The sequence below is a fragment of the Wyeomyia smithii genome, chromosome 2 (assembly GCF_029784165.1).
Source record: "Wyeomyia smithii strain HCP4-BCI-WySm-NY-G18 chromosome 2, ASM2978416v1, whole genome shotgun sequence".
Classification (NCBI taxonomy): Eukaryota; Metazoa; Arthropoda; class Insecta; order Diptera; family Culicidae; genus Wyeomyia; species Wyeomyia smithii.
Genome location: NC_073695.1, coordinates 185175550 through 185186002, shown reverse-complemented (window position 1 = coordinate 185186002; position 10453 = coordinate 185175550). Strand labels below are relative to the sequence as shown.

General features: G+C 38.9%; 2 protein-coding genes across 2 annotated transcripts; one reads left to right on the top strand and one right to left on the bottom strand.

Moving 5' to 3' along the window:
* Positions 1–694: 694 nt before the first annotated feature.
* On the top strand, positions 695–6536 carry LOC129723636 (probable ATP-dependent RNA helicase spindle-E). Its single transcript, XM_055677977.1, has 7 exons — positions 695–1125; positions 1177–2238; positions 2497–3645; positions 4107–5585; positions 5643–5764; positions 5826–6062; positions 6135–6536. The coding sequence occupies exons 1-7, from the start codon at positions 940–942 to the stop codon at positions 6268–6270; spliced, it is 4371 nt and encodes a 1456-aa protein (XP_055533952.1). The 5' UTR covers positions 695–939; the 3' UTR covers positions 6271–6536.
* A 1715-nt stretch (positions 6537–8251) lies between these two features.
* On the bottom strand, positions 8252–9387 carry LOC129722212 (proteasome subunit beta type-5). Its single transcript, XM_055675504.1, has 3 exons — positions 9165–9387; positions 8704–9096; positions 8252–8637 (listed from the first exon to the last, which is right to left on the bottom strand). The coding sequence occupies exons 1-3, from the start codon at positions 9297–9299 to the stop codon at positions 8329–8331; spliced, it is 837 nt and encodes a 278-aa protein (XP_055531479.1). The 5' UTR covers positions 9300–9387; the 3' UTR covers positions 8252–8328.
* Positions 9388–10453: the final 1066 nt, after the last annotated feature.

Genomic DNA, 10453 nt, shown 5'->3' with positions numbered 1-10453 from the left:
TTTCAGTGTATGTAAAGCGCGTCTGGGATGCGTTTTATTTTTAGTGTATACACATTGAAAACGAGCAGCTCGATATCGATACGGCTCAAGATGTGAATAATAATCGATTAATCAATATCAAATAAGGATGCCAGATGTACTGATTTTTTCAATAACACAGTATGAGGATTATTTCGATTATTTATTCAAACATGAATACGTTTTGCATATATTTCAAGTTTCCTGCAAATTTGGAAAAATATATACACAACATAAATCCGATATTTTTCTCGTATTATTCTATTATTACAATTTTCGACAGTTTCTTAAAAAACCTCACTATAAAGCTTGCAAATTTCCGTAAAAAAATGAATTTATGGCATCTCTGAAGATAATAACAATAAGAGGAAAATTCAGGGAAGCCAGATGTACAGATTTGTCTGCAAAACGCAGATTTTTAGAGTCCGTGTGCAGATTTTTATTGAATCGCAGATATTTGCAGATTTTTAATAGTTCCTGCAGATTTTTGTCAGAGTCTCCTTATATTTACGCAGACTTTCTCAAAATGTGTGCAGATTTTCGCAGACTTTTGCTTGCGTGAGCGAAATTTTTTCGAATTACTGATAAATTTTTTTCTGATTTCAAGCAGATTTTTCCGGGTTTTCGAGCAGTTGCAGACATTTTTCAAAAACATCTGGCATCTCTGGGAAAATTTCCAAGCGATCGAAAATCAAAATCGTGCATCTGTGAATCGAAGCTCTCTTGTTCATGTGTTTTCTTTGCTCTTTTGCATACTCTTACGAAATAACATCTAGGAAATTTCTAAACTTCTTTGATTCTGAACACTAGTTATAGTTGCTGTATGTCTACTCAAATTTTCAAATTATTTCAGTAGCGGCATATACAAGTGAATAACGCGTTTAGCTATCAGCAAGTCATTTCGTGAAAGACGAAGAAAATATGGACGACATCGATGATTTTTTCGACTTCAGCAAGCCTTTCAACCGGGTAGTTATTTCCGGTGGATATTGCAATGCTACGGTGGTTGAAGATAAGTCTCTTTTTTCGAAAATGCCCGAAAGAGAAAAACTTGGAAAAGAGTATGTCGGGAAATTTGTGAAAGAAGAGGAATCACAACTAATTAATGTAGGTATTTTCATACATCGCAGCGATCTTTTTCCAACATTCGTTTTTCAGGCTTTTCTCGATGAAGCTGCTGGTCCATCTACGTCCCGTACCTCAAATTTAGAAGATGTGGACGACGACACATCAATGGCTGATGAAGATGAAGAGCATACAAAAACTCTCAAGGCCAAAGAAATGATGTTCCCATTGTTTCAACGATACAATTTTACTTTGAAACCAAACAAACTTCCAATCAATTACAATAAAGCTGAAATTTTGGATAAGATTCGCAACAACGCGGTCACTATCTTGCAAGGACAGACGGGTTGTGGAAAGACAACTCAGGTTCCGCAGTTTTTGCTCGAAGAAGCTTATCACCGAAAAGAGTATTGTAACATTATTGTAACCCAGCCTCGTAAGATTGCCGCTATGTCGATCGCAAATCGTGTTGCTGATGAACGTAAATGTAAAACGGGTACACTTGTCGGGTACAAAGTAGGTTTAAAGGAATGCGTCGGCCCAGACACTAGATTGTTGTATTGTACTACAGGAGTGCTGTTACAGTCACTAATCACGGCCAAAACCATGGCAAATTACACTCACGTAATTTTGGATGAAGTACACGAACGGGAAGTTGATATGGATTTTTTGTTAATAATTGTTCGTAGATTTTTGGCTACCAACTCCTCCAAAACTAAAGTCATTCTAATGTCTGCCACGATTGACGCGAAAATGTTTTCTGAATACTTTAAAATCCCAAAGAAAAGCGGTTACCTTTCGGCTCCTATATTGTCAATTGACCGCGAGAGTCCATTTGAGGTTTCAAAGTTTTACAATGACGATTTAGATAAACTCAAAATCGATTTGAATATCGACTATGAAAATCCAGGTATTTCAGCGGAAATGTACAAGGTGGCTGCTAAGCTGGTCTTTATATGCGATCGTTTACTTGAAAGTGACGATGATGAAGAGAAAGTGTTTACAGGAAAGCCATCTATTATTATATTTCTTCCTGGTATTAACGAAATTGACCACATGTACACGAACCTGATTGAAATGGCTGAACAAAGTCGTAATTCCGAGACGAACTTGAAGCTTATCAAATTGCACTCGACGATGCCGACTGAAGAACAGGTGAGTTACAGGGGTCCTTTTTCTAACAGTCACTTGACCTAGGTCTTTAATAGAATAGAGTCACTAAAGGCCCAGATACACACACGGCGTAATGACGTCTTCTCCATACAAAATAGAAGGCGTGATCGCAATCACCTTCTATTTTGTATGGAAAAGGCATCATTACGCCGTGTGTGTAACTGGGCATGAGTGACTGTGAAATGATTATTCGGATTTATCTAAGTTTAGATACGTGATACAATTATTTCCTATTGTTAGGCCGAAGTATTCCGTCGTCCTGCTCCAGGTCAACGAAAAGTGATTTTATCGACTAACATTGCAGAGAGTTCCGTTACCATTCCCGACGTCAAGTTCGTGATTGATTTCTGTTTGCAACGTAATCTGTTCACAGACAGCAGAACGAATTTTGCTACATTACGTACAGAGTGGGCCTCTCAAAGTAATTGCATTCAGCGAGCGGGTAGAACAGGTCGAGTAATGAACGGTCGTGTCTATCGGTTAGTAAATAGACGGTTTTTCGAACATCAAATGAACCTCTCTTCTCCTCCGGAGATACTGCGTTGTCCGTTGGAGAACGTGGTGCTGAAAGCTAAACTTCTTGAGATGGGTCCGCCTCATTCTATACTAGCGCTTGCTTTGAACCCACCGGATCTGAGTGACATTCGTAATACTGTGCTTCAACTGAAAGAACTGGGAGCACTATTGCGTACAGTCAATGGTAACATGGAACAGCTTGACGGCGATATGACTTATATGGGACGTATAATGGCTAAACTTCCGCTTGACATACGCATCTCCAAGCTAATAATTCTAGGATATGTTTTTAGCGTGTTGGAAGACACTATCATAATTGGTGCGGGAATGAATGTTAAAAATATCTTCCTTAGTCAAAACAGCGTTAAAAGCTATTCGCAAAAAATGTACTGGGCTGATGGATCTGGAAGTGATGGAATCGCTATTCTGAATGCTTACATCGCTTGGAGAAGTCGCAAAGAACAAGCTGGTGACGGTGGTGATATGGCTAACTGGACGCGTCGCATGTCGTTGGATCTCAAGTGTCTAGTGGATATGGCAGAATTGATTCGGGAAATCAAGGATCGTTTGCAAAAGGCGGGATTGAAAGAAACATCCGGACCCAACCGAGTCGTTTGGTCGTCTCGAGAGAAGACAGTCATTTTGAAAGTAATCATGGCCGGTGCGTTTTATCCACATTACTACGTTCCCATATCAGCGGGAGGAAAGGAAGTTATGGAGCGGCAATCATTCACTGAGCTGGGTGGCCGTGATCCTTGTAATACCGTCTTTTTCACCGGTTTCGACCACGAAAGATATATCGGTCCGCTATACACGGTTCAGATAAAGAAAATCCTTAGCGAAGGTGATATATCCCTTCATTCGAACATTAAGGTAAGCATTTAATCAACATATCTTAGTTTGTGTTTTCGAAAATATTCAGATATCTTTTATCTAATTTGGGCAAAAGTGCGATCTAATTGGATTTGATCACACTGGTCGACAAAACCGAAAAAATGTTCCCATAAGGCTCAAAATATTTGCCTTAAAAAGATTTCAACTTTTTCACCATTCCTTTGAATTTTGGAGTCCCCCAGGAAATGCGTCGAAATGTCGCACAGTGAGTGCTCGCCGGGTTCGTCGCTTCTACTACCTTGGCTTACGGGAAGACTAATTTAAGTATCTGAAAAATTATCTTTGCTAGAGACACCAAAACTCATAGAAATGGCTAAGAAGCCATAATCTCATTTTTCCCAGTTTAAGTAAACATAAAATGTGCCCGCTTGTGCTTAAATCAATGGCTGAACATCGTTAGTATCGTTCAACTGTTAACCCATTTTCTTTCTGTCCCACAGGTTATGTATGATCGAACTACTAATCGAATATTTGTCACCTTCCTCGGAGGCAATGACGATCGAAACCAGCGTGCCTCGTTTATGCCCGGTAAAGTCCACTCCGATGTGTATCGTGCCATAAAACTGCGCAAACTAGGCAACCGCTATCGACCAACCGAAATACGCACTATGCGACAGAAAGACGCAATCGAATATGCAACAAAAATTGGCCTCGGAAGATGGGAAGAGGCCAATGGATGGGTGCCTAAACGAAAAATTATTCGCAACGCTCATCTATCGGTCATACCACCGCTTCACCGCAGTAGTATGGTTTGTCAAGTAACACATGTTGTTCACTGTAACAAGTTTCATCTTCGTCCCGAAGACAGCAGAAATAAAGATATTTTTGCTGACATACATTCCAATCTTAACGCCAATCCGCATCGTTTACGACGTTTTGATCCTGACTGGCACTTTTCGGCCGGACAAATGGTGGCGGCTCCATTGCAGGAGAATAGTACACAGTATGCAAGAGCCGTTTTGAAGAGTTATAAGAACATGCGCAGCACAGGTGATGTTTTGTGGATTGTTTTCTTCCTGGATTACGGTCACACCGCAGTTTTGGGAGAGTCTGCTTTCAGATGTTTAGATGGGCCGCTTGAATATCTGAAGGAGATTCCACAGCGCGTATTTGAAGCTTCCCTAACAGAAACCCAACCTTCAGCTGTAATTTCACCACAAGGTATTTGGACTGCTGAGACGATCAATCGTTTCAAAGAAATGACGCTTGGAAAGATTTTCATTTGCGAAATCTATTCGGTTGTTAATAATGTTGCAAGTGTTTTTTTGAGAAAGGGTGACGAACTTCCAATAAATTCCGAACTGGTTCGATTGAAGTACGCGCAATATTCGGAGGAGAGCTATATTTCAAAGCTTGACCATGACGCTCGTGAACGGAAGCAGCGTGAAATGTCGCTCGATGAAAACATGCGAATGGAAGTCTATCGCTTAGCGGAAACCACCCAGAATGTGTACGAGGACGAGGACTTGGAAGATGTCAATCCACCAGAAGATAAATTACGCTGTAAAGTTAGCTTGTCTGGTCCACATAGTCCCTTGGAGACAAGTGCTTCGTCTACAGTTCGATCTGGTGTTATGAAACCGGTATCTATCGAACCCGACTCAGTTAACTCTATTCTACTAGATTCCAACCCTCAAGATACTCATGAGAAGCTTCTGGTAGCTGGTTTCGTGAACGAACAAGGAAATCGTCTAATTCTCAGACAGACGAGTATGATGCCCAACATTCCGGGCTTCGGTGCTTTGATGGCATTGATTTTCTGCCCAACATGTCAGTTGAAAAAAGATGAGGATGAAACGCGTGTCGTGAGTATCCTTGCTGGGTTAGGTATGGATAAGTCGACTGGTGAAGCGTTGTATCCAGAACACGACATCGCTTTGACATTGGACGTAGTTCTTACCGATGAGGATATTTCACAGGTACTATAGTGAAAGTTATTGATGATACCATATAAAAATTACTTTTATCGTCCTTAGATCAATGCATTGCGCTACACTATTGACAGCATTTTGCATACCGACCACGACCAAACGATGCCTAAGTTTAACAATGTATCTATCGAAAAACTTAAGCTCAACATAAAAGGCTTTATTATCAAGTAATTTTCCCAGTGTAATATCACCTTGTCAGAGAGATTTACAGCTAGTATTTTGTTTCAGGATTTTAGAAGCCGAGAGAAAGTTTTTGGATGTCCGTCATGCGCCGAATGATTATGCTTGGAAGCTTGACGTGAATGCCGTTTCAAGCTCTTCATCTAAAAAGCGCAAAGACGATCTTAACATTTATAACAATGCCATATATCCACTGCACGAGCCGCTGAATCTTCTGCCAGTTAATGCGAGACAGATTGAACAGATGAAGAAGCATTGCCGGGAACTGCACAAGCTTGCATTAACGTGCGTATTGTATTGTTTCTTGTCGATCAGATTATTGTTATTAGTTTTCGTTTTATTTTCATCCCCATACAGTGATATTCATCTTCCTCGACACGGTGTCACATGTATGATGTGTAACACTGTATTGGAGTCTCTGCCGCAACTGCGAATTCATCTTTACTCCAAGTTGCATCGCGATCGTGAATCGCAAATCAAGTTCCGCCAGTGATTTTTATTCTTATCTTATACGGTGTGGTAAGCCAGATCGATTCTGAACATTTACACAGTTATGATATTTTTTTTTTATAAGTGTGAGCCAACACTGATTACTGTTCTTATGATTTGTCAAACCTTTGCAGTTTAAGACGCTCCGTTCCTGATGAACGTTCAGAAAGTTATTTTATCTTCATTGTCCGCCTGTCGCGGAAACAACAAAATTCAAAAACATGCTATTAAATTACAATAAATGCGCTGACGTGCTGTCATTACTTTGAACTTGCTTATTCTTAACAACCGAAATGACTCCTTATATTTATTTGGCAATTGGCATGAGGTAATTTCTCCGGTTCACCGGGTGAACGCGAATTGTTATTAGTTTTGAAAAAGATATAAGTCCAAAATGTAAGTAAAAAAAGGGTAAGCGATGCGTTCTCAAAGTCTACTCATCTATATCTGGTGGTATTGGCAGAGAAATCACCGAATTTGACCGACTGTTAAGAGATTGGCTGAAATTAAATTGAGTGTGAATGTGATACAAAATGTTCTCCTTTTGCACTTATTTTCTTTTCAAAAGTGCATATGCTTTATTCATCCAATAGGCAGATAAAGAAGATAGCTGGCAATTTAAAAAATCGGCTAGGGCTTGAGTTTGACAAAAAAGGAAAATTTTGGGAATATTGAAGAGAGAGGTAGGTTGAGAGAGTATAACCTGCGTTGCCACGTATTCAGATTTTTGATCATGTATCCAGACAGGCGAATCTGATATCCATTATATGTACACATTTCTTATAAATGATCCAGATTTTACTTCCTCTGTCTCGCGATCGGTGATCACTTCAAATTTTGTTTTTCAAATATTGTAATTTTGGCGAGATGCTCGCTTCGTCTTCTGTAAAAGGAGCCTACATACATGTAGAAGAACGGAAATAGAGAAATAGTGGTTTGGCCTCGTTTCTAGAATCAGGTGGAGTCAAAAAATTTCATTCCTACAGACAGACAGACATTTGATGCAGTTTTCTTTTGTATAGCCTGAAATAGTATATTTTCCAGATATTCATTCGCCGGAACAGAGTGCTGATACTAAAACACCTTGTTTCTCGTGGGAAAACCAACGAGGGCAACATGGCCACGAAATAAAGAGATAGCAATAAAAAAAAAGTAGCGATGGAGTTCTCCTTTTATGGCAACTATAGATTAGAACGATTAAAAACAACATGGAGAAAAATCGCTAACGAAAATTATTTCTCTCCGGGGTTTCAGTAGGTTAGGTTGATGTAGTATTTGTTTGATAAAACTATTCTAGCAACAGATTGGATTTCAAGCGGTCGTTATTCTCCATGCAAGCACGGAAATTCAAGTAGAATATTAGAGATAATGATCTAAAAGATTGATATAGCCTTTGCAATTGAATTTTCGAAAGCTGGGCCTCGAAGTGGTTAAAGTTTCACTTGAAAAGATTTCGAGCTGAAAACTCTCTCAGAAAGTCGATTTTTTCAAAAAAAAAAAGTGGGACAGCACCAGATTTCGAAGTTTCATGTGTTTCTGAAAAATTTGCTTTCAAAAATCTATTCACTTATGTTCGAGCGTCTTGATAGAAAAATTTTCACTACACTTTTCACTTTTTATTCACTTTCACTATTTAATTCTATCACTTTTCACTTGCATGAAAAGTGAAAAGTGATAGAATTAAATAGTGAAAGTGAATAAAAAGTGAAAAGTGTAGTTTCAAAAATCATCAATTTTCATTATTTCATGAACTACTAATAAATATTATACTACTATTATTATTCAGCAGGAAATCACTTTTGCTTTGGACTCAGGAGGATGATTCAATCGACTAACTGCAAATGAGCTGCTCTATCGGCCAACCCAATAAAATTTGCATGCTGCATGGCGTAAGAATGGTGAGACAGATGACCCGTAACATGAATCTGTCCGAAACAAAACTATAAACACAACCATAAACCTTATAACTCTAAACTCATAGAACATAATTTTCAAGAGACGAATTTATTCACCAGCTTGAGTTTTATAATGTTATTCAAAACACTTCAACGCGATCCCCTTGTTAAGCACCGAACTTCTGCTCCTTCTCCGCCTGATATTGGAAGTGTAAATCCATACAATCTTGGTTAGAAATGTTGACCCAGCCTGTAGGTTTAATGTGGTATACTCGTACAATTCCACCTGAATACGCGTCGCGATGAGTTGCATGATAAATAGCTCTACGGCCCAGATCTTGTGCTTCCTCATCTGTTAAATCCCACCGATAACCGGAATCCAAAACACCGTAAGCATAAACGGAACCACTTCCAACGGAGAATACCTTTCCAGGTGTGCGTGTACCTTCAGAGTCAATGTAATATAGCTGAGGACCCTAAAGTCATAGAAAAAACGAGTAATATTAAAATTGGTTGCACAATTTCGCAAAAAATGTTCTTACTCGTTTGTCATAACCCGCCAACATCATGCCCATACTCAGTCCCATTCCTTTATAGTAGTACACAATGTTTGACATGATCTTGCTAGCAGCAGCCACGGAAATTCGCTCTTTATTACGTAGTTCATAAATGCGACATTCTTTTGCTAGGACACGGTCCCAGTAGACACAGTCTGCCGCTCCTCCGGCCAAAGTTCCCAATAAGTAGTCATTTATTTCGACAATTTTTTTCATTGTCTGCGAACCAATGTATTGGCCACCAGTTGCACGGGAATCAACTGCTAGCAGCACACCACCTTGGAATCGAAATCCAAGCGTTGTGGTTCCATGGTCGAATTCCATCTTGATTCCGCTTGACTCTCCATGAGCTGCTAGCTTAGCTAGGTTGAGAGCCGGCTGTAGAAATTAATTCTTTAATGGTAACGAAACATAACCTTTTCATCAATTACAAAGAAAAAACTTACATCTTGAAATGGTGGTACTGCCAATGAAAAACTATTGTGAAGGTTTTGGCTATCTCGCTCGAATAATTGACGACCCATTTTATCTCCATTGAACAAATTCGTTGAGGAAAAACCACAAACGTCTGCTAGAGCCATTTTTACAAGAATAATGAAACTATATAAACCTGCGATACTCAACTACAAAATGATGACAAACAAAAATTATTTGACAGTAGTACACAGTGGGCTTATCTTGAATTATTTGCTATTTTATTTCCCTGCACCGAAAGCACTACAAATTCCAAAACGTACACGGTAAAAGTCGAAAACCCACATTAATGGATAATATTGTATTCATTTTGTACTGTCATATGCGGCTGCCAAAAAATTAGTCAATTCAAAAATGTGTAATGGGTAAAATTGTACGCATTAAGAAGTCGTGTTCTTAGAAAAAAAAAAAGAGTCATTTTTTACCCATTATTGGGCGAAAAAATACTTCAAGTGTCTTTTTAGTTGGCTCTGTCGATTTGTTCACACGCGATACTTCTACGATCTGTTTTGTTCACTATTTGTCAATGATTGCCATGGAAGATCCTAAAAAGAGACTCGATGCTGCTTCGTTTGAGAAGTTGCAAGGTAAACAGTATGTAATATCAAGTATTGAATTTTACAATGTAAGAATTTTTTTATATTAGGTCTAGAATATCCACTATCTGGCTGCAATACCTTTATTGCAGAGAATTGCGATTCTGACAATTGATGATAGCAGATAAAATATTCCTGTACAGCCGGAATTCGTTGTTTGGAACACGACTGCCACCCAACTAGCGAATCGTGTTCGTTAGTTGGGTGAACTGACAGCTGGGCAAATTTTTCATAGGGGAACGCCGATTGATTGTTTTCTCTATGCTGTGAAAAGATTCCCTAATTTCATAGCGGTAAAACTATGTCAAAGAAAATACACTTTGCTCTCCTGTCTTGCTGCCATGGTAAATAATGAATGTATTTGGTAAAAAAAATTTTATACAAAAATAGATCTTCCAACTAGAAGCGCAAGTAATAAAGCACAAACACATCACTCTGCTTCTTGCTTAAAAAATGGCGGATCGCAACGATGCATATTTCCGGCGAGGGCGTTGAAGAAATAAAAGAACAAACAACCGAGCAATAAACCTTTGAATTACACACAAAATGTTATAGATGTATAGCATGTACTTTCTAAATTACGCGATTTATTTTGTCAGAGATGATCTGCATGAATTGTCCAGCTAATTGTGCTGAGCAACAAACTTATCAATGCTGAATGGAAT

Coding starts and splice junctions, on each gene's coding strand:
- LOC129723636 (XM_055677977.1), top strand. CDS start 940: ATGGACGACATCGATGATTTTTTCGACTTCAGCAAGCCTTTCAACCGG. Junction 2,239..2,496: donor CGATGCCGACTGAAGAACAG/GTGAGTTACAGG, acceptor TCCTATTGTTAG/GCCGAAGTATTCCGTCGTCC. Junction 5,586..5,642: donor CCGATGAGGATATTTCACAG/GTACTATAGTGA, acceptor TATCGTCCTTAG/ATCAATGCATTGCGCTACAC.
- LOC129722212 (XM_055675504.1), bottom strand. CDS start 9,299: ATGGCTCTAGCAGACGTTTGTGGTTTTTCCTCAACGAATTTGTTCAAT. Junction 9,097..9,164: donor CAGTACCACCATTTCAAGAT/GTAAGTTTTTTC, acceptor TAATTTCTACAG/CCGGCTCTCAACCTAGCTAA. Junction 8,638..8,703: donor TGGCGGGTTATGACAAACGA/GTAAGAACATTT, acceptor CTATGACTTTAG/GGTCCTCAGCTATATTACAT.